Below are 27,724 nucleotides of genomic sequence, written 5' to 3' on the forward strand. Positions count from 1 at the left end.
TGTGTCCAGCACCTGGTGATGAATGTTTCATGGTGATGGTGGGTGCCCCAGCTGTGTCATGGGGCACCACTGTCTTGGTGAATTTTTCATCATCTGAAGTATGGCGTGGCCACCTGGACGCAGATGCTGTCTTTTGTCTGGGGCTCAGACTTGACCAGACACAGGTGGGAAGCTCATGAGAGACAAGCACATAATGGAAATCCCAGTGTGCTGATTTTCAGCACCACAGAAGCGAAAGGAGGAGTCTTGTGGCTGTTTCCCGCAGAGATGGGTATTGTGTGGCAGCTTACATTTGATTCACTGCTACCATCACGATGTTTAGAGCAGCCACTCTTTCTAAAGCCTTGGTGACAGCCTCCTAGTTCCCAGCCCTGCCTTGCCTGCCCCCTTCACACCATCCTCCAGGCTCTGTCGGGCCAGCCAGCCCGTTCCGTTTGGGATGCAACCCCCTGCCCATGGCAATGTTTTACCCCTCACCATCTGCATGTTCTTCCAGCTCCGCAGTGCACCTGGAGCGATGGGGCCAAACATGAATGACTGGCAAGACTCCCCTTGCCCCACAGAAAGACGAAACCAACTTCCTTGTCATGAGGTTAGGGCCAGGCAACAGCGGGGACACCACACCCATGGGTTCGATTCCACAACATGGAGTCCAAAATGATAGAAAATTTCAGACGTTGCAAATGCCTTAGCATCCCGCCTATGCAGTGAGGGGGTGCCTGGAATTCCTGCCTCAAGCCCCAGCCCCTCAATGGCTCTGCCCTATAGCGGCCTCAGTTTGCCATAAGAGGCCAGGGGCCTCTCTGTGGCAACAAGAACTGCTGGGCCACTGTGCACATGGTCAGAGTTCCACGTGGCTTGTGGCTGCAATTTAAATGATTACAAGTATTAATTCAATGAATGAATGCATGGACAGAGGATGGACAGCACTGCCCCATATGTACTAAGCCCCTGCTTTGTGCCAGGCACCCTGAAGCCCTTAGGGATGCTGCTGGGCACTGCACTTGCTCCTCCCAGCTTCCCTCTTTTCCATCTCAGTGGCTGTACAGCGGCCGCCATCACTGCCCCGTGCCGGATTCAGTCTGCAGAGGATCAATGGTCTAAGTGGCGCGGGCTTTGGGTGATGGCATTTCCCCAGCTGTGTTCCCTGGCAGAGGCTGTGGTGATATTTCCGGCTTTGTTGCTATGTCAACCCCGGAGCTTGCCTCCTGCCTTGGTCAGGGTTTGAGGCAGCCCCTCCTGAGCTCTCCCCGTCCCTGACGTGCACCGGACGCTGCACACTGTGAGCCACCACGCCAATGAGCATCAGGTCACACAGCAACTTCCCCTTGCCTGGACGTCTGACCGCCACCATCAAGCGCCTGCTCTCAGGCTCCAGAGCAGGCTGGGCACCCCCACTGAGTTCTCACTCGAAGGGAGAGACCTGGACATTAGTAGGGTAAAGAGCAATGAGGGCCCCAAGACAGAGGCCTGCCTGAAGCGTGGGAACTGCCGCATCACAGGGACAGCAACTAGTTGAATAAGCAGTAGCTGAGCGAGTGCAGCGGGTCATGATGTCACGGAAAGATCTGGACTTGCTCAATGTGGGAGTCGGTCCGGGAACCAGGGAGCCTTCGGTTGCCATCATAACACAACAGCACAATTGCATAGCACACCAGTAGCATCTAACGTGAATTGGGTGCTTACTGTGTACCAGGCACCATTCCTAGCACGGCGTGCAGGAACTTGTCCAGTCCCACAGCAAATGTAACACAGGTGCAGCACTGCCGTGGGTCCAGCACACAGGGAAGCTGGGGTCACACGGCCTACATTGAGATCTGCCCATCTCACAGTGGCCATCGGCTTCATAAATGGTTGCCTGCCACTGGAGCAACTGGGAGCTGGTCCATGGTACAGGCAGGAAACTACGCGTGTGAGGGGTCGGTGGCTACAGGAACGGAGGGCTGGGGTAGACAGGCTGAGTCATCAGGAGGTGAAGTGGCAGTGTGTGGCGACTGTATGGACAACACAGGGGAGGTGGTGGAGACCCTGATGCCTGGGGGAGAAGGACCGTGTGAGGAACTGCTGCAATCCTGGTCCCCGCAGGGAATGCCTGGAGCACAGGGGCTCGGTACTCTGGAACCACAAATAAGGTGGTTCTGATTCTAACCTCCAGAGCGGCCGGGTGTGGTGGCTCGTGCCTGTAATCCCAGCATTTTGGGAAGCTGAGGCAGGCAGATCATAAGGTCCCGAGTTCAAGACCAGCCTGACCAACATGGTGAAAACCCCATCTTTATTAAAAATACAAAAATTAGCCGGGCATGGTGGCATGCGCCTGTAACCCCAGCTAATCAGGAGGCTGAGGCAGGACAATCACGTGAATCCAGGAGGCGGAGGTTGTAGTGAGCCGAGATCGCGCCATTGCACTCCAGCCTGGGTGACAAGAGTGAAACTCTGTCAACAAAACAAAACAAAAAACAAATCCTCTGGAGCAGGAGCGGAGAAGCTTGACTGGGGCAGTTAGAGTGGGAAATGGGGAGGGCTAGGAAGAAGCCTGAAGAACATGCCCACACAGAAGGAGGGCAATCACGGGGAGCAGAGGAAGAGGACGAGGCCGTGGCTGCAGAGGGTCTTCCGGGGCTGATTCAGGTGCGTGCTGGACTGGGCATCAGGGAGGTCCCTGTGGGCTTCAGTGACAGCTGTGCGTGATGATGGGGGAACTAGGCAGTGAACATGGGTAATTACTTCGGGAAGTTTAGTGTGAGGACCAGAATGGAAACTGTACTGGTGTGGGGACAGGTCACGGTTTGCAAGGTGTTCTTTTGCCTGCGTGTGGTGCCCCGTGGTTGAGTGGAGCACCTTCTCTGCAGGGTGAGGGGGCTGGGAGGTGAGAGGGGAGAGCGTGTGGGGTGAGGCTGCTCCTGGGCTCCTGACCAGTCTCTGCGGTGCTGTCTTCGTGGACTTCCTTTGCGGTGTGGGGCCCAAGCTGACCCTGGCTTCTCTATTGGAAGGAGGGTCTCAGGTGGGCTTGGCACCATGTAAAGGTACAGGAAGTCCTCACCCGCAGGGAGGGCCTGGCTCCAGACAGGTCAGCCCCTGAGCTGCAGGAAGCCTCTTCTTCGAGAACGGCAGGCAGGTCTCCCCAAGGAGGCCTGAGGAGCAGCCACATTAGACCTGGGTCTGCTCCAAGACTGCAGCCAGAGGGCAGGGCCGGTGTTCCAGGCTCTCCTCCCTCCTGGCCCCTGTTCTGGCTCAGCTGTGTTGCTCCCAGGGAATTCATGCGGCGGGGTGGGGTAGGGGGGGCGGCCTTGGAGCCCCAGGGGGCCTCCACAGGGAGGAGGAAATGGGCTTTTCTCCCAGGAAACATTTGTTAATATACGTTACTGATGTCACTAATGTCTGTTTCACTTTAAAATAGAGAAAAAAAGGAAGAAAACCCTCCCTTGAATAGTTTACACCTGCACGTCTGCCATCCGCTGTGAACCTCTGTGAGGTTTATTTTTGTGACATTTTATTATAGAGTAAGTGGAGAAGGAGGCGCTTCCTGAGTTGGTGGGCACCCGGCAGGTCAGTAGGGGGGTGCCCTGGTGCAAACAGGCTGTTCAGGGTACACAGTTTCCCTCACAACTGGCTCCACCCTCCTACAGCGGCTGGTGGCTTGAGTACAGGTTACTGAGGCTCAGTTCCTAGGACACCCACACAGCCCGATTTGGGTCACTTGATTTGGTAAATCAGGTGAAGGTGACTTACCTGTGGGGCCTGCAGTATGCGGGTTCCGGCTCTGGCACTGGGAGTCATCCACCCTCCTCACACGCCCTCTGTCCTCGCTGGCCTTCCTTGTTCTTGGGGGCTCCTGTTTGCTCCTCGGGCCTTGGCGTCCTCCAGTGGACTCCAGTGAAGTTAAATAAATGCCAGGAGGATGCACGTGGCTGCACCCTGGACGTGGAAAGGAAGGAGCCCAGGAAACGCCAGGTGCTCGCTGTCTAGCGGGGACACAGGCATGAATATGGCAGGGGCACGCAGCACCCCCGAAATTGCTGAGCTGTCCGGGAAGCCCCCGGTCCTGGGCACTCCCCATGCCTCCCCAGGGAGGCCACGCCACATGCATTAAAAGTGTTTCTGCAGCGTCAGGGGCCCCCACTTGCACCGTCCATTCTGAAGACAGCCCTCTGCAGAGCCCTCCTTCAGCCTTGGGGCAGGTGAAGGGCAGCAGGACCAGCTGATAGCTTGCTGGGCGGAGCAAACAGCCTCCCTGGGCCCGGGAAGAGGTGGAGCCCCAGGTGAGAGGATACAGGGAACTGCTGTGCTCTGCAGTTCCGGGGCAGGTGTAACGTTGACCTTGGGCTCGTAAAGGGAGGAGTCCAGGGCCAGTGACCTGACCCTGTGAAATGGGGCCATGTGACCCTCACAGAACCTCTGCCCTGTGTGCTCCAAACTGAAAGCTTTCTAAGCTGAGTTGAGAAGACATTTTCTGTGGTCCCCTGGGGCTGGGAGCTTGTTCCTCACCAGGAGAGGGGCGCTGGGGCTGGGGCTGGGGCTGCCCTCCTGTGATAGCAGCAGGTTCACGTATTGCTCCAGATGCCAGACACTCACCTGCTCATCCTCCGCATGCCAGGAAGCCCACAGCCTGCAGATGAGAAAGCCAGGGCTGAGGCTGCCTCTGTATCGCATGCACATGGCGGAAGACAGATTTGAACACAAGTTCTCTATGATTCCCAAAGCAGGACAGACAGCCGCCCCCTGAATGGCGTCGATGCTGCTGGGGGATGGGAGTGACCCCTCAGCCACCATCCCTCAGCACTGAGGCTGAATGCGGGAAATGGGGGAGGGTGCCAGGCCCCAGGAGACCCTGAAAGCCGGCAGGAAAAGCAAAGTGGCAGCAGAGGGAAAGCCTCTCGGGACACTGTCCTGGGGGGAAAGAGCGCACAGAAGGTGGGTCCCGAGCTTCTAGCATCCCAGGGCGGCCCGAGGAGGCCCTGCTTCTTGTTCATGAATGCACATAGCTGGCTTTCCACTCTGCTGTCCTCACCACATCAGTTCCCTCTCTGGGCACTGCCTTCATAGCCTGGAGAGCCCTTCTTGCTAAGGGCAAGCCCACCACGAGGTAACAGGAAGAATACGTAGACTTCCACCCAGGTCAGCTTGCCAAGTGCTGCCGCTGTGGCCTCAGGGTCCCTTGGCTCTGACACGGGACAGGATGACCACCGTGTAGCAATCTGACACTGGTGAGTCCTGTACCAGGGAGTGCCTGTTGCTGGCAGTGCCAGAAGCATAGGATCTAACAGATCTGTTGTAACTGAGAGGTCATCGGGTCCTAGAGTATGAATGGGGGAGGTTCCCACCTGTACAGGTTGGAGGAATGCTGCGTCATGAATGCCGGAGTGGCTGATGCCAGGGGCAGGGCTATTGCTATTCTAGGACAGTTCAATCCCCAAACCTTATCCTACCACGTCTCCTCCTGAAGGGCTTCTAGATGACCCTTAAACATCACTTGGCCTTGGCTTTTGCTCCATGGAGAAGGAGCCAGTCATTATCTGTTGGACATCTGTGACACTTCCTAATTGAATGTCCTTGCCTGCTTTCTTACCCTGCTCTGTAGAGCCACAGAGCAGTTTTCCTGAGGGCAGTCCTTCCCATGTGAGAAGAGAGCAGATTGGTGCATCCAGCTCTGTTCCCCAGGGGTACCCTGTGACACGTGTCTGGGTTACTGCTTGTATGAGCCAGCTTGGGAGGCCATAACAAAGCATCACAGACTGGGCTGGCTAAACAGCAGACATGCATTTTTCACTGTTTTGGAGGCTAGAAGTCCAAGACGAAGGTGCTGGCAGGGGTGGTTTGTCCTGGGACCTCGCTCTCTCTGGCTCCTAGGTGCCATCTTTTTCCTGTGTCCTCACATGGTCATTCCGTGTATGTCTCTGTCCTAATTTTGTTCTAGGGAACACCAGTCATGCTGTATTAGGGTCTGTCCGTATGACTTCATTTAACTCATCTCTTTAAAGACACTCTCTCTAAATGCAACCACACCCGGAGTCCCTGATACCCCTGCCTTGGCGTCCTGTGGTAATTCACCTCCTGAAGTTTTGCCTCTCCTTCCTCCTGACTGCCCCATGGCCACTGGGATCCATCCGAGGATGGGTTTGAGGGTGAACACATAGCCCTGGCACAGATCAAGGGGGCCAAACTGTATCTCCCTTCTTTTCCTGTCTTTTCACCCTGGAAAATCTACCTAAACGTAAGCATTTGTTTCCAGATCAAGATATCCTGTTGGAATACCTGTGGGAAGCCCTGCTCAGGGGCTGTTCTCCAACCTCATACCCTAAATCCCCCAAAAGGTTGCAAGAAGCAGGAAGTGGAGGCCTGGGAGCAGGGCAGAAGCTAGGAGGATGCAGACACATCCCTGCAGGAGGCGGCCCGCTGCGTTTTAATCTTTAATTGGCTTTATTGGTGGGCTTCGGGCATCTAATGAGATACATGAGTTTTCTCACACAAGGGGATAATTTTACTTTTGACCACAGGAGAGAGAACACATCCCTGGGTTCAGACAGACAGTATTTTTATGGCATCTTTTTAATGCTTTTGAGTATTAAACTTTTATAGTGTTTTTAAAAATTCAGGAAGGAACTTCCAAACGCCATGCATCCTGAGGGCTTTGGTTGCCAGAGGTGCAGCGTAACGGTGTGGTAGATGGGGTGGGCGTGGACGTTAGCAGCCCGGATTCAGATCCAGACAGACCCCTGGCTGTGACTCCAATTCCACATCAGTCAAATGGGGTGGTGGGGTTTCTGGGGCTCTCTGAGGACTGTGTGCCATGCCTGAAAGCGGCTGCTCAGCAAACACAGCTCGGCTTAGCCCTGCATTGAAAGGGCTCAGCAGACGTCTTTGTGGATTGATCACTGGGTCAATGGATGTAAAACATTTCTGCTCAAATCAGACCACTACAATGGCTTGTTTTTTTCACTCAACAAACACAAAGGCCTGCAAAGTGCCAGCCTGTACTGGTTTTCGGAGGTTAAAGATACATTTTGCACACACCGTGCCCTCTGGGAGTCTCAATGATAGGCATAAAATGTAATCAAACAGACACACAGGGACCATGGCACGTAGAGGGAACAACGAAGGGCTGAGGCTGTCCTGAGACCAGCGATGTGACCGTCAGCCGGAGAACCAGGCTCAGCTCTGTGCAACAGAGGGACTGGAACCCCACAGGTGGAAAGTCAGAATGGCGGGCGGTGGGCCTGGGGTGGTAGGACCCATGATGGTGGCATGGCTGGACCAGCATTGCAGAGGCACTGTGGCTCTCTGGACACAGCTGGGGCTGGGAGGTCTGAGCTAAGGCAGAGCTAAGCTTGGTCTTGGACTCTGCATTGCTGGTGGTGGGGATCCTCGCCTCACAACCCTCGGGATATAACCACGTTGGTGTGGTTGCTACAGCAACCATGCTGCTGCCGCCACCCTGAAAGTCTGAGGAGCTACTGCTCTTAGCATTTTTAGGGTCCAACACTGTTCATCATTCTGCTAAAAGGCTTCTCACCTGGCTGGCAAAAGCAGCAAAACAGCCATTATGGGGAGCATGTGGTCCTGGGGTGAGAAGTGAGAGCCCTTCAGGGAAGTCACACCTGCAGATGGGATAGACAGCAGCCTGCGGAGGAGGCACTGGATGCTGGGTCCTTGGGCTACCTGAGATTTGGAGAGGTACAGTTGAGGGTGGGTACCATGGAACTGGAGAGGCAAGAGGGAGCTGAGGATGTGTATTGGTCCATTCTCATGCTGCTATGAAGAAATACCTGAGACTGGGCAATCTGTAAAGAAAAGAGGTTTAACTGACTCGCAGTTTTGCATGTGCGTGGCTGGGGAGGCCGAGGAGACTTAAAATCGTGGCTGAAGGGGAAGAAAACACGTCCTTCTTCATATGGCGGCAGGAGAGAGATGTGCTGAGCGAAGTGGGAAAAATCCCTTATAAAATCGCCAGATCTTGTGAGACCTCTCTCTCATGAGAAGAGCGTGGAGGAACTGCCCCAAGATCTAATCACCCCCCATGAGGTCTCCCCGCAACGTGTGGGGATTATAATTCAGATTACAATTCAGGATGAGATTTGGATGGGAATACAGAGCCAAACCATATCATTCCACCCCTGGGCCTTCCCACACCTTATGTCCTCACATTTCAAAACACAGTCATGCCCTTCTAACAGTCCTCAAAAGTCTTAAGTCATTCCAGCATTCACCGCAAAATCGAAGTTCAAAGCCTCACCTGAGACAAGGCAAGTCCGTTACACCCACGAGCTCGCAAAATCAAAAGCAAGTTTGTTACTTCCTCGATGCAATGGGGCTACAAGCATTTGCTAAAAACACCTGTATGGTAGAAATTGGCCAAGGCAAAGGGGCTGTGTGCCTCATGCCAGTCCAAAATCCAACAGGGCATCATCAAACCTTAGATGATCTCCTCTGACTTCATGCCTCACATCCGGGTCGTGCCGATGCAAGAGGTGTGCTCCCACGGCCTTGGGCAGCTCTGCCCCTGTGGCTTTGCAGAGAACAGCCCCCCTCCTGGCTGCTTTCATGGCCGGTGTTGAGTGTCTGTGGCTTTTCTAGGTGCATGGTGCAAGCTGACAGTGGATCTACCATTCTTTGGTCTGGAGGACAGTGGCCCTCTTCTTACAGCTCCACTAAGCAGTGCCCCAGTGAAGACTCTATGGGGGATTCACTCGCGTTTCCCTTCTGCCCTAGCAGGGGTTCTCCACGAGGGCCCGTTCCTGCAGCACATTTCTGCCTGGACATCCAGGCATTTCTGTACATCCTCCAAAATCTAGGTGGAGGGTCTCCAACCTCCATTCTTGACTTCTGTGCACCCACAGGCTGAACACCACTTGTAAGCTGCCAAGGCCTGGGGCTTGCACCCTCTGAAGCAATGACCTGAGTTGTACCTTGGCCCCTTTTAGCCACAGCTAAAGCTGAAGCAATGGAGACAAAGGGCATCATGTCCCAAGGTTGCACGGAGCAGGAGGGACCTGGTCCCAGCCCATGAAACTGCTTTTCCCTCCTAGGCCTCCTGGCCCATGGTGGAAGGGGCTGCTGTGAAGGGAGCAGGCTCCATTTTCCCCGTTGCCTTGGTGGTTAACATTTGGCTACTTGTTACCCAAATTTCTGCAGCTGGCTTGAATTTCCCTCCAGAAATGGGCTTTTCTTTTCTACTGCAATGTCAGGCTGCAAATTTCCCATGCTTTTATGCTCTGTTTTCTCTTAAATGCTTTGCCACTTAGAAATTTCTCCCACCAGATACCCGAAATCATTCTCTTAAGTTTGAATTTCCATAAATCTCTAGGGCAAGGCCAAAATGCCCCCAGTCTCTTTGCCAAAGCATAGCAAGTGTCACCTTTACTCCAGTTCTCACCAAGTCCCTCGTCTCCATCTGAGACCACCTCAGCCTGTAGTTCATTGTCAATATCACTATCAGCATTTCAGCCGAAGTCATTCGACAAGTCTCTAGGAGGTTCCAAACTTTCCCTCATTTTCCTCTCTTCTTCTGAGCCCTCCAGACTGTTCCAAACTCTGCCTGTTACCCAGTTCCAAAGTCGCATTCACATTTTTGAGTATCTTCATAGCATGCCCTACTCTCTGCAGTAGCAATTTATGGGTTCTCACACTGCTATAAAGAAATATCCGAGACTGGGTAATTTATAAAGAAAAGAGGTTTAGTTGACTCAAAGTTCTGCGTAACTCAAACGAGTTCTTCTTCACGAGGCAGAAGGAGAGAGAAGTGCTGAGCGAAGTGGGGAAAACCTCTTCTGAAACCCTCAGGTCTTGTGAGACTCACTATCATGAGGACAGCCCGGGGGAAACCACTCCCATGATTCAGTTACACCCAGTGAGGTCCCCCTGCCCCCAACATGGGATTACAATTTGGATTACAACTCAAGGTGAGATTTGGGTGGGGACACAGAGCCAAACGTGTCAGAATGAGTCATGCACTGCAGGTCCAGTGCACATCACACACTCCACCGTTTCTAGAGAAGGGAGCAACCGAAGTAAAAATCCCTGCCTTCAAGGGAGTCACACTCTAGCGTCAAAGAAAGACCCAGGAAGAAACGATTGTGGTGAAATGAGAGAGCTGCTCTCACAGAAGCAGGACAATGGTGGCGGAGCTAAGGGACTGGGAACCCGGATGCCAGGAGACAGGGACAAGTCTTCCCTGACAGGGGGCACTGCATTTCACTCTCACACGAGCTGACCTCTGCCCTTTGAGAGGCGGGGAGGTTGAGAATGTCACTGAGATGCCAGAGAGCAAGATCAGTGCAGTGCAGGGGTGCACAGCCAGCTGGGCACAGGAGCCGGCAGGGCCGGGAGGAGGAGACCAGCAGTTGGTTTAGCAATTAGGAGTGTCTCAGTGGAGCCTTCCTGGTGTGTTTAGGAGCTGAGCTTTACCACTGGGGCAGGGACTAGCTGGGTGAATAAAGGCCATGGGAAGCCCCAGGACGGGGAGGCTGTTAATGACCCAAAAGGGTGCCTGGGCTGAGTTAGGTGGTCCAGACTAGGGACTGGAATCACTGGGACCCGCAGAACTCTCTAAAGAGCTCATGGTACCTTTCGGAAGATGACTTTGGGACCAAAGCGGGCCATCAAGAAGAGCAGTCACATCCTCTGTCCCCAAAATTCCGTAAAGATGACAGAGTAAGGGAGAATACGTGTATAACCAGCAAGAGAAACCATGAAAGAGACAAAGAGGCTGCACGATTTCTCAGGAGAAGGGGTAGGATCAGCAAACTACACACGGAGAACAGCAGGAAAAGCCACTGCAAAGACAAGGCAAAACCCTGTGCCCAAGAGGCAGGCAGAGGGGCGTAGGCGCAGTCCCCAGGGCCATGGAACTAACTGGAGCGGGCCCAGCTAGAACTAACTGGCTTCTCAACAAAAGAAAGGGCCGGGGGCTGCGAAGCGTCACAGCAGAGTGTGCTCCGGAGTCCGCCTCCGTGGGCCTGAATTTTTCCTATGAAATGGAGATCGTGAGGATGTCACTTTTCAGCTTCAGCCAGTGCAGTTCTTATCATGATGTCGTGATGTGCGCGGGGCCGGGGAGGGGTGGTGGAGACTGGTCACCCGAGAGTGAGGCTGAACAGGAGGGCGGAGCGTGCCTAACACAGCTGCAGTGCCCCAGTGTTCCATACCACAGTAGGAAATTATCGTTCACCATAATTTATTGTCTATTTCAAAACAGCCGAGGAAAAGAACTGTACTGCTCCCAACACAAGGCAAAGATGAACGTTAGGGATGGATATCGCAGTTCCACATTGTTTACACATGCCAGAATATCCTACGTGGCCTCAGAATATGAAGGGCTACGACATATCAAGGAGAAATACAGAACAAGGGGAGGGAATGGAAGGAGACACGGGAGGGCGGGACCCTCTGCTGTCTTCAGGAAGGCCGCCAAGCTGGGGTGTATTCAGGGTAAATCCCCCGATCACATCCTGAGAAGTAAAAAGAAAAAAACAAAAAGGAAACATGAGGAATAAAATTGATCAGAATTCTTGGAAATTTATAAAAGACTTGAGATATATCTGAGTAGCAGAATGGCCAAACACTGAATCATTCATCTCGATGACGGGGTGGCGGAGTTTTACCCAGAGAGAGTGAGACAGAGGAGGAAGGAGATTAGAAGGAAGGAAATGCTCACAGATGGAAACAAGAATGTTTCCCTGAATTGAGGGAAAGTCGTGCATTTTTAGATTAAAAAGAGTCTATTTTGGGACAAAATAGATGAAAGAAAAAAAATGCAAGCACTTAGATACATTCTAAATAAAGAACTTCAAAAGTTAAGAAACGATCCCCAGATCTTTTATAGCATAACAGCACCAAAAAGAGATTCCTGGCACGAAAGCAGCCTCCTCTTAGCGATAAGTTTCTAATGGCCACATCACACCTTCAGAGAAAATGACTTCCAAGAGCTGAAAGTATTTTGAGTCTATAATTCTATGCTCAGACAAACTATTATTCAAATAGGGGAGCAAAATAACCGATTTTCATGCGTAAAGATCTCAGAAAATCAATTTACCCTCTATGGGCTCTTTTGAAAAATAATATATACATCTAAACAAAACAATAGTAAACTAACAAAAATCATGAGTCTGATAAGGAAAAGGAACGTGGGACCAAGAATAATGGCAAGAAAAGAAAGAGAACGTCGTAGTTAATTTTAAACCGATTTCTAGATGTGATATACAGAACTAGGAACATATTTTACATACTAAAGAGCAGGATCTTCACGTGGCAGTGTGAGAATCAGGCAGGAAAGGAGTGAGGAGAGACCAAAAGTCTGCTAAACGTCTTACTTTCTTCACTAGAAGGAAAACTATTTATTATGACTTTTAGAAAAATGTTAGGCTGAATACATGTGCTAAAAAAATACGATGGTTTCTGACCAGCTATTGGTCAATCGGATGTCTGTATATAAAAGAAAGAATTTGAAGAACGACTTTGTACCAAACTCAAAAAACAATCTCTTAGACTTGGGGTCTAAATTTCAAATTGAAAAATACATGTCTTTTAGAATGAGCATGGTCAAACGTCTTCACCAGCTCTGAGTAGGTGGAGTTAAGGGTGATCATTGTGATCATACACAGAGAATTTAAAGAGACATATTTAAAACAACATGATATAAACAGAAGATGTCACAGAGTGGTGTCTATTTCATTCACTATTTCAGATAAGCCTCTTTTGGCTTTGTTGGCTTTCTCTGTTATGTTTTCACATTTTACTAATTTCTGCTTTTAATTTTGCAACTTCTGTTCGTCTAAATTTCCTTTTGTTTTGTTTTGGGGAGTGTGTGCCTGTGTTCAGACTAATGTTTGTTCTGCTAACTGGTGGAGGTGAACGCTGTGATACTTTTCAACTTCCCATTTTTAACAAAAGAAATAAAACATTGCTGCTAAACTGGTGCTTCATGATCGTTACCTTGAAGTCCTTGTGACATCAGTATTAAGACATCTGCTCTACCTCATAAAATATACACATTATCTGTTTATATCATTTTGTTTTAAATATGCCTCTTTAAATTCTCTATATATGATCATAATAATTACCCTTAACACAGAGGGAAATAAAGTCAGAAATCTTCCCAGACCTTTCTGGAAGACAATGTCCTTGACACCAAAACTGGACAAGTATGATACAAAAAATAAAATGCTAGGTTAATTTTTGTTGTGAAAGTTGATGCTAATGTCCTGAAAATATAATAAATTGAATTCAGGACTATGTAAAAATTCCATGTGTGTGTGTGTGTGTGTGTGTGTGTGTGTGTGTGTGTGTATGAATATATATATAATTAATATACGTTAGTATTTATTCCAAGTTTATTTCATGAATGCAATGAGCTTATAACATTAGGAAAAATCCATTAATATAATTGGTCATATTAAGAAATTAAGAAGAAAAAGTACTTATCATCCCAATTGACAAAAGAAGCATTTAATAAAATATGTAACTCCGTAGTATTTGAAATGACCGATTCAGCCAACCAATGCACTTCAATATCTTAGTATTTCAGCAGATTAGGGACATCATAGAAAGATTCTGAATGTATAAGTGCTTCTAACCACCCAAATATCATGCCAACGGTGACTCTATCTAGGTCAGTACTTTTCAAAGGCAGGGGCAAGATCAAAGTTTTTCTCTCAACAGCCTTTTGAAGAAAGAGAGTAGGGTGGATGGTTTATGAATCCCAGAGAGGAGGAAGCCAATTTGTTATTATTTGCAGATTATATGAATGTTTATATAGTGTAGGTTTATGTAGACTAGGCAAGTTCACTGAGCTCTCTAGGTACAAGATCTAGCAACATGTACAAAGCCATATTGTTCATGCATAACGGCTTCGATCAATTAGAAGCTGTAATAACCATCACAGAAGCAATGAAAATTGTGTTGCTTAGTAAACGGCCAAAATTATTAAGTAATTTTTAAAGAAAATAATAAACTTCCATTGAGAAGCGTAAAGGAGAACTTGAAGAAATCACAGACATACACCCTGGTCTTGGGTGGTTATTCCCAAGGTTCTAACAATGACAATTCTCCCCAAGTGGACATATCAACTCAATTATATGTGGTTGGGAGCTAGGCCATATGTACCATAGTATTCCATGGCGTATGTGGAATAGGACGTGAGCGCATTTATTTTTATGGCTGCAGAGTAGCCCATGGAATACTGTAAATACTATGGTGTGTGTTCTATACACACCATGGAACACTATGCAGCCATCACAAGGAATGAGATCATGTCCTTTGCCGGGACATGGATGGAGCTGGAGACCATCATCCTTAGCAAAATAACGCAGGAACAGAAAACCAAATACGAAATGTTCTCACCTATAAGTGGGAGCTAAATGATGAGAACCCACGGACACAAACAGGGGAACAACAGACATTGGGCCCTACTTGAGGTTGCGGGGAGGGAGAGGAGCATGCAGCTGACTCTAGGGTACCAGGCTTGCTACCTGGATGATGAAATAATCTGTACAACAAACCCCTGTGAGAAGAGTTCACACATATCGCAAACCTGCACTTATACCCCTGAACCTAAAATAAAAGTTAAAGAAACAAAACAAAATTGTAACAGAATTTTTCATATCAGAGGACAAGTTTATCCTCATATCTGAACAGAATAAATGACTAAAAAAAAAATCCAGGTCAAATTCATCCGAGTCCCTACAAAGGACAGGAACTCATCATTTTTTATGGCTGCGTAGTATTCCACGGTGTATATGTACCACATTTTCTTTGTCCGGTCTATCACTGATGGGCATTTGGGTTGGTTCCAGGTCTTTGCTATTGTACACAGGGCTGCAATGCATCATTCTCAGCAAACTGACCCAAGAACAGAAAGCCAAGCACTGTATGTTCTCACTCATAGGTGGGTGTTGAACAACGAGAACACGTGGACTCAGGGAGAGGAGCATCACACACAGGGGAGAGTTGGGGGGGTGGAGGGGAGAGACAACGGGGGGTGGGGAGGGAGGGGAGGGCGGGGAGGGATAACATGGGAGAAATGCCAGATACAGTATGCACCTAAAGTAAAATAAATTTAAAAAAAAATCCAGGTCAAAATTAAAAAATAGAAAGGAAGGGGATTTGTCCCACTAAGATAAATACTTACAAGTTGCACAGCACCCTGGCTGGTACAGACAATGAATCCCCCGGGGACACCCTCAAAATGCAGCAAACTCACAAACGAACGCCGCCCGCCACAGGCCTGCGGTTAGCAACTGGCTTTCCGCACAGAACAAAAGGGAATTCCTCTGGCAGGAAGAGCTGCTCTGAAATGCCCCCAAGTCATAAATAGCCGTCATTGATCCTGTGTGTGGGGGCCACTGACGTGTTCTGCTGCAGGTGTGTTAGCTGCTGATGGGAGGAGCTCACCTGATGCAGTGCAGGACCTCGCGGGGAGAGTGCACCTGTTTCCTTTTCCAGAAGACTCTGACTCTGAGATGCGTCCGGTCCACGTGTTCAGGTGGGAGGTTGTGGACACGCACGAGGGGCTTGGGCACCAGGACGACGCCGATGCTTCTAGTTATGCGTCCTGAGAAGAAGCCGTGGCCAGCCCACTTTTCTGGTTTCTGTTCTAAGAAAACCAGCCTTGAGAGAACAGTGTGCCTCTGTGACATCAGATCACTGCCACAGAGCTTGGGGCTCCCTGAAGCAGAGATGCAAAATATGTTTCAAAATATCCAGAGAGGGACCTTCTGGAGTGCCCCGCTGCTTTGGATGGTGTCCTTTCTGCAGACTCAGATTTGGGGCCTGAAGCACCTTGTCCTGAGGGAGGAGTAGCTCCTCCGACTCACCCAGTTCTGTGGCTTAAGTCTGCGGGGGCCAGGAAGGCCCTTCCAAGCGAGTGCCCGTCCTGGAGAGGTGGGCATTCCCTCTTCAGAGATAAAAGGAAGCCCCCCCAGAGTGGTAAGTTGGGCCAGGCATCTGGGTGGATGCTTTCTCTAGGGCTCTGGGATTGGAAATGAACCCGCGCGATATTGGTGCCATGTCCATTTGCCCGTCTCCCCATCCGCACCTGTGTTGTGTCTGACTGGCTCCCACCCCCTGCCTGCAGCCCATACCTTTCCCTTCCTCCCTCCCTTCAGGCTTGGCTGTTCCCAGGGCTTTCCCACTTGCTCCTTCCTTATGGTGAAATTCACATTCATCATCCTTGGTCAGAGTTCCTCAGAGCCACTGGCTCAGGTCATCACTGGCTTCACCCACCTTTGGAGAAATCAGGAGACATGTCCCACCGACAGCTCTGAGAAAGTCAAACTCCATCAGGCGTGGTGGCTCTTGCCTGTAATCCCAGCACTTCGGGAGGTTGAGGCAGGCAGATCACCTGAGGTCGGGAGTTTGAGACCAGCCTAACCAACACAGAGAAACCCCATCTCTAATAAAAGTACAAAATTAACTGACTGTGGTGGTGCACACCTGTAATCTCAGCTACTCAGGAGACGGAGACAGGAGAATGGCTTGAACCTGAAGGCAGAGGTTACAGTGAGCCAGGATCATGCCATTGCACTCCAGCCTGGGCAACAAGAGCAAAATACCATCCCCCTTCCCCCAACGAAAAAAGAAAGAAAGGAAAGAAAGTCAAACTCACAATCCGTGGATGGAAAGTCAGCCTCCCGTTCTTGGTTTCGCCACTGTTGTGTCTTGAACACTTACTATGCTGGGCATACTTATCATTTTTATTTCACTGTATCCTCAAATTTAAGATGCAGCCTGTCTTCCCATCTCCATTAAACGCACACCAGGATCAAGGATTCTAGCGCTGCAGAGACTAGTCCAAGTCACACGTTGCGGGCAGCAAAGCCAGAACGTGAGCCTGAGCCTGAGCCTGAGCCTGGAGGCCAGAGACTCTAGGCTGAGAAGGAATCTCACTGCCACCCGTGCCGCCCAGGTGGCAGCATCCTGCTTCTGACCTCTCACCCTGAGCTGCAGACCTTCTGGCTCCTGATCCTTCTGCCTGGACTATCAGCCGGTGCTCCGTGCTGCGCCTGCCTGGCCGGCCTCAGTCCCCGCTGGGGAGGTCCCTGAGTGTCCATTCCGTCCTGGGGGTATGTGGACTCCCTGCCACGGTCTTTCTCGTCTTCCTGGTCTTGAGCTTTCTGAGCTTACAGGTGGGAGCGTGTTGAGTAGAGCAGCAATGGTGGCTTTCACTGAATGCCCCCTGCACACCACAGGCATGGCTCTGGGGGGCCCGTTTCCATCCGTTTGGTGAGTTTTGCTTCTGCAGTAGTGCCAGGCACAGTAGAAGGCAAACATCCCGAGGATCATGAAGACATCTGGACTGTTGCTTCCAAACACAAGGCATCCTCTGAGCTATGCACAGGGGTGGGTGCTGCCATCCATGGGCCCCGGGTTCTCTCTCAGCAGTGCTTCCACTGTGGAGGGGGTGATAATGGGGTCCCAGAAGCTCCTTCACAGGTGACAAGTGCCAAGAAGGCTCTCCATGTGAAGCCTGTGAGAACGTGGGATTCCCAAGGCCGAGACTAAGTCTGACATCTCTGAGGCCGGGCCCACAGTGGGCCCCTTAGCTAGAGTCTGGGGCCCGGTGAGGACTCACAGGTGGCCTCTCCTGGCGGCCAGGCCTTGTGTCCCTTGGTGTTCTCTTCCATAGAGTTACAGCTTCAACAGTTCCTCCACTGCTCCTGGTGCTTTCTCCTGAGTGCCGGCTCACAGCTCCTTGTGGGCCCCCTCCCAGGCAGCACAGTCCAGAGTCACCACATGCCCATGGAGGGTGGCGTCCTTGGACACAAGGTCTGGGCAGTGATAAGATGCACACCACACAGGGAGAGGCCCAGGGTCCCACCAGCTGAGGGTAATGGGCATCCACAGCTGCAGCCTGGAGATCCCACTTGCTGGCCTGCTGCTGTGTCAACAGTTCTGGGACAGGTCCACTGCGAATAGGCAGGGAAGGGGAGGGGGCTCAGGGGCCCTCTGCAGAGATTTCGGGGTAAGCAGAGTCTTAACGGATGGGCCAGCTTTGGAGATGGGATAGGGAGGGATAGACGCTCCCCCCAGCAGGGGAGCATGGCCACCACGGCCCCTTCTTTGCTGGAAGAGCTGATTTACTTTGGATTTCACTCTTCTGTGTATCCAGGAAGGGCCCCTCCCAGTCCTGGGAAGTGAGAGGTCAGAGCAGTTGTGTCCAGTGTTGAGGGGGACACGGGACATGGTCCCACATGAAAAACTGCAGGCAGAGGCCGATGATGTAATGGTGTGCATGGGAGGACGCACCTTTCTCTATGTCGGGGCTCACATATTTCCTTGGACTCTAGCACTGCTGAGGCCACCTGGGGACCATCCAGAAAGCTGAAGACAGCAAGGCTGGACACGCTGGGGCCCTTGATGGCTTGGTTGGGTGGTCCAGGTAACTCATCCTCCCTCTGGGCTTCCCTCCAGTTTGGCTGAGGTGGGAGTGGGGCTGGACAGAGGGGAGCTGCCAGGACTTGCGGCCATCAGTGCCAGGCCAAGGGGAGCAACCTCATGAAGAAAGCACTGGAAACAGGAGTCTGTCTTGTTAGAGGCGTGGCATGTAGGCAGCATGTCCCACCTGCAGGAGAAGCCTGAGAGGTGGCCAGAGCTGGGCCCAACTTGCCTTACTGACCCGGCTCATCCATCAGGAATCAGGAGGGAAGCTGTTGTATCCACTCCCTGGCCATCCTTTCTGTAATTTCAGCTGTGAATGGTTGGAGCCTGGGCTCAGTCTAGGCCACCAGGAAGAATATGACATGGTGCCCAATGGCCAGCCTGCAGGATGCTTTTTGGTTCATGAGGACAAATGATGGGGGCTAAGCCAGTGAGAGCAATGTACCCATACGGTGTGGGTTGGTGTTCAGGCCACAGAGCTAGGAAGAAGCTGGATTAAGTCCCTGGAACAGGAATGGCTTCCTAGAGGAGGCAAGAATAACAGTGGGAGAATCCAGTGGTGCATTTTCTCATTGGTAAGGGTGGAGGGTTACATTGGAGGAGAGACCTCTCCGTAAAAATATCCATCGAGCACCAAGTGGTCCAAAGCACCTGTCTTCTTTTTAGGCAAGCATCCCTGAATGAAATGGCACAGTCCCCTCAGTGGGCAGGTGGGGGCTGCCCCAGCAAGAGGGTTTGGCAAGATACACAGCTCAGGTGACCCATAGGCAGCTGCCAGGGGCCTTCTCTTCTCCCTGAAAATAGTTTCTGGCTGCTGGGTGAACTATGGAGAGAAAGCGTTTTATTATTTTTCCGAGCCCTGCAATGCATTGCTTCACTGTCAGCTTAGCAGGGAGAGGAGAGCGGCCAGGATCACACTGAGCTCAGCTCCCAGGATGCAGGATATCAAATCAATCAAACAAAATTAAAAGCTCCGGACATCTCTTGAACTCAGGGTTCGGAGGCAACCTTTTCTTCTATTCCAGCTGCTTCCCGGGAGGATGCCCAGCCTGCGGGAATGTGCAAGGGCTCAGTGTTTTGAATTATTTAAAGATGGAGCCGGGCTGGGGTATGGAAAAGTATCCTGGCTCAGAAAGGGCGGCAATGACTTCTGCTGCAGAGCCGTGGGGCGTGCCCTGCTGCTGTGAACAGAAAACGCAGGGGGAAGGGGCAGCATCCAGCCAGACTTGGTTGTCACCATCCTGGGTTTCCCAGTTTGAGAGACTCTACTGTGCAGCCAAGGGGCTGCTGCCTTTTGCCTCCACCCCCTCCTCACTGGCCACCAAGGCAGGGAAATACTCCTTCCACTTGGTCTTTGAGGCAGCCCTGCCCCTTTAAAGGAGATGGAAGATGTGCCCCACTGAAGCTGGGCAGCCCTGGGAAGCTGACTGAACCCTCTGGGGACGCCCTCCACTGTGAATGATGCTCATTCTTACCAGCGTTTATGGGTCTGAGTCATTCCAGGCACTGCCCTGGGCTCTATTGTCCCACTTAAGAATGTGTCCAAAGCACATTCGTTGAGCACCTGCTATGTTATAGGGTTAGGTCAGGGAGACAAAGCAGACGACATCCGTGCTCTCAGGGAAATTGCAATCCAATGACAAATTTGTCTCAGCTGCGTGCTGTCTCGGGAGGAAATATGCAGGACACGCAACCAGAAGTGAGTTGGGATCATCAGGTGGTGCTGCGTGGAGGAGGTGCCACGGAAGCCGAGACTTAGGACCAGTTGACTAGACGCCGCACAGCAGGGACCGCATTCTTGGCAGAGGGAAAGGAACGTGCAGGTCCTGAGGTAGGCACTAGCTCTCTGGTTAGAGGAAGAGGGGGCAGGTTCTCTCCAGGTGGCTCGAGCTTAGGGAAGGAAGATAAGTATCATGACAAGAGGACAGATGGGCCTAGAACCCACAGGATTTGTGGGTAGAGCTAGGATTGGCTTATTCTAGGGCTAACGCAAAACCAGGGTTGAAGTTTCGGGTTGCGATAACCTGAGTTGTAATGGGACGTGCAGGCAATTGTCAGCCTCCACCTTTGCCCAGTCAGCTTTGCCGGAAGACGTTTGGTCGGCTTCCCTGAAAGGCCTTTTCTAAACATCTCAGTTAAATCGCAGCCCACGTTTCATAAGGATAAAGAGGTTAATTATCTAAGAGGATGAGTAATACTTCACATGCATGCACCTAACAACAAAGCATCAGAACATGAGAGGCCAAAAATGACAGACCTGTGAAGACATGCATCCACTTCTATAGTAGGAGACTTAAAATCCCTCAACCAGCACTGGGCAGATGAGGCAGGCAGAGAATCAGTAAGGATGCAGTAGAACTCAGTGGTACTATCAATCAACTGGATATGCTCAATAGCAATAGAGGACCTCATTTAACACTAACAGAGCACATGTTACTCTTACAATCACATGGAACATTCACCAAAATAGACCACGGTCTGGGCCACAAAACACATTTAACAAACTTAAAGGAATACAAACCATATAGCCTGTGCCTTTAGACCAGCATGCAATTAAACTGGAAATCAGGAACAGAAAGCTGGAAAATTCCAAAGCACTTGCAGATTAAACAAATAACACACGGGTCAAAGAAGAAATCCCAAGAGGAATTTTGAAAGTATTTGGAACTGAGTAAGACTTAGATTCAATGAGACAGAAAATTAATGAGGATATCAAGGACTCGAACTCAGATCCGGAACAAGTAAACTTAATAAATATTCATAGAGCTCTCCACTTCAAATACACAAAATATACATTCTTGTCAATACCACATCACACCTACCCATGAGTTTAAATGAAACATGGATTGGCCATTATTAATACTCAATTTTTTTTCAAAATAAAGCAATATTTCCATTTACTCTCCCTCTTTCTCTTCCTCTTTCTTCCTCTCCTTTACTTATTTTTTTTTCTTTCCTTCTCTCAAAATAAAAGAAATGAACTTGTAAACCTCTAGATCCAGGTCGGCAATGTCTCTCTCATTGCTTGATTTCCTTCCTTCCCTTCCCTCCCTCCCTCCCTCCCTCCCCGCTTCCTCCCTTCCTTCCTTCCTTCATCCCTTCCTTCCTCCCTACCGTCCTTCTTCCCTCCCTTCCTGCCTTCCTCCCCCCCCCCAAAAAAATGAAAATATAACAACAAAATTTGTAAGATGCAGCAAAAGAAACATTTAGAGGAAGATTTATAGCTTTGAATGTATATATTAGAAAAAAATGAAAGAGCTAAAATAAATCCCCTTAGATGTATATATTAGATTGGATGTAATTTCCAAAGCAGGAGAAAAGAAACAATAAAAAATCAGAACAAAAATAAATAAAATTGAAAATCAGAAATTGACAAAACCAAAAGCTAGCTTTTGAAAAGATCAATAAAACTGATGAGCCTCTAGGCAAGCTAACTAAAAAAAAAGAGGACACAAATCTTTAATGAGAAATGAAAGAGGGACATCACTACCGATCTTATGGACATTAAAAGGATGGTAAAGGGGCCGGGCGCGGTGGCTCAAGCCTGTAATCCCAGCACTTTGGGAGGCTGAGGCAGGTGGATCACGAGGTCAAGAGATCGAGACCATCCTGGTCAACATAGTGAAACCCCGTCTCTACTAAAAATACAAAAAATTAGCTGGGCATGGTGGCACGTGCCTGTAATCCCAGCTACTCAGGAGGCTGAGGCAGGAGAATTGCCTGAACCCAGGAGGTGGAGGTTACGGTGAGCCGAGATCGTGCCATTGCACTCCAGCCTGGGTAACAAGAGCAAAACTCCGTCTCAAAAAAAAAAAAAAAAAAAAAAGGATGGCAAAGGAAAACTATAAACTGTATGCATCCAAATTTAATAACATAAATTAGAGCCAATTCCTTAAAAGACACAATTGGTAAAATTCACACTAGAAGAAGTAGACAATCTGGAAGCTCTATATTAACAAAATTGAATCAATAATCAATAATCTTCAAAAACAGAAAGCACTAGGCCTGACGGGTTTATTGGTGAAATCTACCAAATATTTAAGGAAAATATTATGCAAATTATCTACAATGTCTTACAGAGAATAGAAGCAGAAGAAATTCTTTCTCTCATTCTATTAGGCCGGTCTTACCTTAATACCAAAACCAGACAAAGACGTTTCTTAAAAAGGACAACAGACCAATATCTCTCATGAACATAGATGCAAAACTCCTCAATGAAATATTAGCAAATTGAGTCACGCGGAGAAAAACCGATAAAAGGAATTGTATACTGTGACAGTAAGACTTACATTAGACATGCGAGGCGGGTTGAATATTGGAAGATCAATTAATACAATCAATCACAATGGTAGGCTAGAGAAGAAAAATCAAGTGATCCCGTGAAAAGACGCAGAAGTACTTGGTGAGGATGTGGGGGCAACAGAAACTCTCATTCACTGGTGGTGGGAATGCGAAATGACACAGCCACTTTGGAAGACAGTTTGGTGTTTTTTTTGAGACGGAGTTTCGCTCTTGTTACCCAGGCTGGAGTGCAATGGCGCGATCTCGGCTCACCGCAACCTCCACGTCCTGGGTTCAGGCAATTCTCCTGCCTCAGCCTCCTGAGTAGCTGGGATTACAGGCACATGCCACCATGGCCAGCTAATTTTTTGTATTTTAGTAGAGACGGGGTTTCACCATGTTGACCAGGATTGTCTCGATCTCTCGACCTCGTGATCCACCCGCCTCGGCCTCCCAAAGTGCTGGGATTACAGGCTTCAGCCACCGCGCCCGGCCCGACAGTTTGGTGTTTTTTACAAAACTAAACATACTCTTACCATGTGATTCAACAATGGTGCTCCTTTGTATTCTCCCCAAGAAGCTGAAAAGTGATATCCACACAAAAACCTGCACACACGTTTAGAGAAGCTTTATTCATAATTGCCTCAAATTGGAAGCAACTAAGGTATCCTCCAGTAGGTGAATAGATCAGTAATTGGTAGATCTAGTCAATGGAATATTATTCACCACTAAACAAAACTGAGCTATTTAGCCACAAAAGACATGGAGGAACCTTAAATACCTGTTACTAGTGAAAGAAGTCAGTCTGAAAAGGGTAGATAGTGCCGGATTCTAACTCCACCCGGACACTCTGGAAAAGGCTAAACTATGGTGACTGTAGAAGGATGGGTGGTTTCCAGGGGTCGGGGAACTGAGAGATGAATAGGCAGAGCACAGAGAACGTTTGGGGCATGGAACTAATCACTCTGTATGATTCTACAGTGGCGGATCCATGTCTCTATACATTTGTCCAGACCCATAGAATATGCAGCACCAGGAGGGAATGCTAAAGTCAGCGCTGGAGTCTCAGTGACAATTATTGTTAATGAAGGGTCATCCGCTGTGAGCCGTGCACCAGCGTTGCGGGGAACGTTGATCATGTGGGAGGTGTGTGTGGGGACAGGGGCATATGGGAACTCTCTACACTTTTCACTCCCTCTTTCTGTGACCCTAAAGCTGCTGTAGAAATGAAGTGTCTCTCTCTCTGTACACACACACACACACACACACACACAGAGACTTCTATATCTCTATCCTCTCTCTCTCTGTACACACACACACACACACACACACACACAGACTTCTATATCTCTATCATCTATCTCTCTCTCTGTACACACACACACACACACACACACACACACACAGACTTCTATATCTCTATCATCTATCTCTCTCTCTGTACACACACACACACACACACACAGAGACGTCTATATCTCTATCATCTATCTCTCTCTGTACACACACACACACACACACACAGAGACTTCTATATCTCTATCATCTATCTCTCTCTCTGTACACACACACACACACACACACACAGACTTCTATATCTCTATCCTCTCTCTCTCTCTGTACACACACACACACAGAGAGACTTCTATATCTCTATCATCTATCTCTCTGTACACACACACACACACACACACAGAGACTTCTATATCTCTATCATCTATCTCTCTCTCTGTACACACACACACACACACAGAGACTTCTATATCTCTATCATCTATCTCTCTGTACACACACACACACACACACACAGAGACTTCTATATCTCTATCATCTATCTCTCTGTACACACACACACACACACACACACACACAGACTTCTATATCTCTATCATCTATCTCTCTGTACACACACACACACACACACACAGAGACTTCTATATCTCTATCCTCTCTCTCTCTGTACACACACACACACACACACACACACAGAGACTTCTATATCTCTATCCTCTCTCTCTCTGTACACACACACACACACACACAGAGACTTCTATATCTCTATCCTCTCTCTCTGTACACACACACACACACACTCACACACACACACACACACACACTTCTATATCTCCATCCTCTCTCTCTCTCTCACCAGAGACCACGACCGTGGCGCATGTTTCCTCTGCTACTACAGGTACATATAGACTTTCTTTCTTTTCTGACTTTCTGTTAACTTTCTGTTTTCCCTATTGAAATACGAGTTTCACAGGCATGGAGAGGTTCATCTGTGTGCTCATGTGCCCATCTCTCTCCAGAGAGAGAGAGAAGAGTGCGGTGGCGTGATCTCAGCTCACTGCAACCTCTACCTCCTGGGTTCAAATGATGTTTGTGCCTCAGCCTCCTGAGTAGCTGGGGTTACAGGCACGCGCCACCATGCCCTGCTAAGTTTTTGTATTTTCAGTAGAGTCAGGGTTTCACCATATTGGCCAGGCTGGTCTCAAACTCCTGACCTTGTGATCCACCTGCCTCAGCCTCCTGAGGTGCTGGGATTACAGGTGTGAGCCACTGCGCCTGGCCAGAGATTAAGTCTATTTAAGATGAAAAACACAAAACTGTAAACCCCGCCTCCCTCCCTCGTGACCATGGCGCATGTTACCTCTGCTACTACAGGTACATATAGACTTTCTTTCTTTTCTGACTTATTTTGTTAACTTTCTGTTTTCCCCACTGAAATACGAGTTCCACAGGCATGGAGAGGTTCATCTCTGTGCTCATGTGCCCATCGCTAGTGCCCGGCCCCTTGTGTGTCTGACACCTACTGAGTACATGGATGGATGAATACATGGGTCCATAGTTTCCACAGCCCTCCACCAAATACAGTTCTCGCCCCTTGTCTCATGAGGGCAAGTTGGTTGTGGACCTTTTCCTCACCGTGTGGTTGGGGGGTGAAGTGAGCTCACCCATGCGAAAGGCGAACCTTGACACTGGCAGGGAGCACGGGTTCTGTGTATTTGGGGGCTGAAGGCCAGGCCAGTAGCACAGCCATGGTCCAGGCCACAGTCCATCCACGTGGCTATGCCGGGGCCCAGATGGGCATTTCCAGGCCCAGCTCCCTAACTGGGATGGTCCTGCAGGGAGAGCTGGATAATCGGATAAACTGAGGCATCACAGTAAGTCTGTTCGTCCCCCTGAAGATGCCAGGCAGGCCAGTGCAGGGGCCTTGTGCCATAATATTTAGGGCTGCCAGTGGTGGTGGTAGGTGGATGGGAGGATTCTAAACGCCAAAGACTCAGCAGGGAGAAGGGTCTTCTTTGGGGTCTAAGCCTTCAGAAACAAGTGCCGCCATCCTGCTCACCTGCCCCTTGCTGCTGCCGGCCCAGGGCTGCCTGGCTGTTCCCCCTGTGACATAGTACTGTTCCCTGCCCTGGCCTGAGTCTGAGTCGGGTGCATCTGGGCTGCCCCGCAGTGACCTGCTTACCCTCTGACCCTGGCATCCGCTACGCTGGTCACACCCTCATCACCGCTTCCCGGCTTTGCCTTCCTTCCCTCTTACCTTCTTGCCAATCTGACCTGGGCCGTGGCATATGGCTGGTGTTGGTGGCCCAACTGGGCGTTCCCCAGGCCTCTTCCTTGGTGGACTCACACTGAGCTTCTCTTAGTCCCTGGCTCCCGGTCGGACTCCACGGCCGCCCCTGAGTCCGTGTGCTGCAGGAGGCCGTGCATTGCCAGGGTGAGGGCTGTGTACCCCTCTGGCTGGCCCCTGCCTGTCATCCTCCCTGAACCTGGCCAACCCCAGCTTTTGGAGGCAGCATGAAGACTGTTGTCATTAGCCACGCAGACCCTAAGCTGAACACTAGGACTTCTCACTGCAGTCCGGCCTTTCCCTGCTGCTTGCTCTTTCCTGAGTGATAACACCCCACTGCGGGACCCGGGTGCTGCGCCCAAGTGTGAGTTAACTCATGTGCACTTCAGGTCCCTCAGACCCTTCCAGGCGGGGGCATGAGCCTTACCCTCCTCCCTATCTCCCAAATCTCCTGCTCCCTTGCCTGGCACAAACAAGGCCATCCTTTCCTGCCCCTGCCCAGACATATCTGTTCCTTCTCTGGGCTATAGCAGCAGAGAGACCTGTGCACCTGCCCCTCCAGGTACCGGGCCTCCCAGCTCAACACGCGACCCTTTTCACGGAAACCAAACAAACTGATGAGACGTCCTCGACTCCCCAGGCGCCCTCCCTCCGGCCTGCAGACGCAACGATTCCCGCCACATCAGATGCCAGCGGGCTCCTTGGTGCTCAGTGCTGAGGCTGCCGCGGGGCTGTGCGTGCCCTGCCTGGCCTTCCTCTTAGGAAGACAAAGAGAACTGCAGGCTTGGGAGAGCCCTTTACAAGACTCAGTGGGCTCTTCCTGTTTCCCTTGACAACTAAAGCCATAGGATTGAATGTTTCTCGAGAGAAGAACGTAAATCAGGGTGTACAATCGCTGCATCGCCCGTTTCCAAGTGGAAGGGATAAAGCCGTGGGTGCTGGGAGATGACAACTGCATCCTGGTCTTCCCTCCCTGGAGTGACCTCGGCAAGGGAAGTAGCTCCTAACTGCAGTTTCCTGACGGCGGGAGGGAGCGTGGCTGGTGGTCCCTGAGTGCTTTCCCAGCAGTAATGAGCGTGGCCATCGAGATTTCTTGGCGAGGCTGAGCGCTGGCTCTGACTTCGTCTTCCTTGTGCCAGTCATCAGGGGAGAGAGGCCCGCCCGGCCCCTGGGGGATCTTTTTGCGGAGATGGCCCACCACCATCCCGGGACAGAGGCTGCTCTGGCCCCCTGTACGCGTGTTTCCCACGCTCTCCCGCAGGTGGGCAGGCCTGCGGCTTCCACGTGCTCCCAAGCTCCAGTATGGTCTCTGGCACAGAGCAGGGCTCAGAAGATTTGGGGTTTTTCAGCTGTTCCATCCTGATCCTAGAGGCACCGTGTCCTGGAGGAAATAAATCAGGCTCAGGCAAGAGCCTCTGAGCTCAAAGTCCCTCCCTACCGTTTCCAAGGCTCTCACTGCACGGCTGTCCTAAAATTCCCTGATCCTATTTTTTA

General features: G+C 50.3%; 1 protein-coding gene across 2 annotated transcripts; it reads right to left on the minus strand.

The window, feature by feature from the left end:
* Positions 1–3,563: 3,563 nt before the first annotated feature.
* Positions 3,564–15,696, minus strand: LOC118147684 (uncharacterized). Of its 2 annotated transcripts, none has more exons than XM_078347082.1 (3): positions 15,385–15,696; positions 4,573–4,606; positions 3,564–3,915 (listed from the first exon to the last, which is right to left on the minus strand). In XM_078347082.1, the coding sequence occupies exons 1-3, from the start codon at positions 15,627–15,629 to the stop codon at positions 3,880–3,882; spliced, it is 315 nt and encodes a 104-aa protein (XP_078203208.1). In that variant the 5' UTR covers positions 15,630–15,696; the 3' UTR covers positions 3,564–3,879. The 2 variants fall into 2 exon arrangements, with proteins under 2 accessions (XP_078203208.1, XP_078203207.1); XM_078347081.1 differs by having other exon boundaries at positions 3,564–3,962.
* Positions 15,697–27,724: the final 12,028 nt, after the last annotated feature.

The sequence above is a fragment of the Callithrix jacchus genome, chromosome 1 (genome assembly GCF_049354715.1).
Source record: "Callithrix jacchus isolate 240 chromosome 1, calJac240_pri, whole genome shotgun sequence".
Taxonomy (NCBI): Eukaryota; Metazoa; Chordata; class Mammalia; order Primates; family Cebidae; genus Callithrix; species Callithrix jacchus.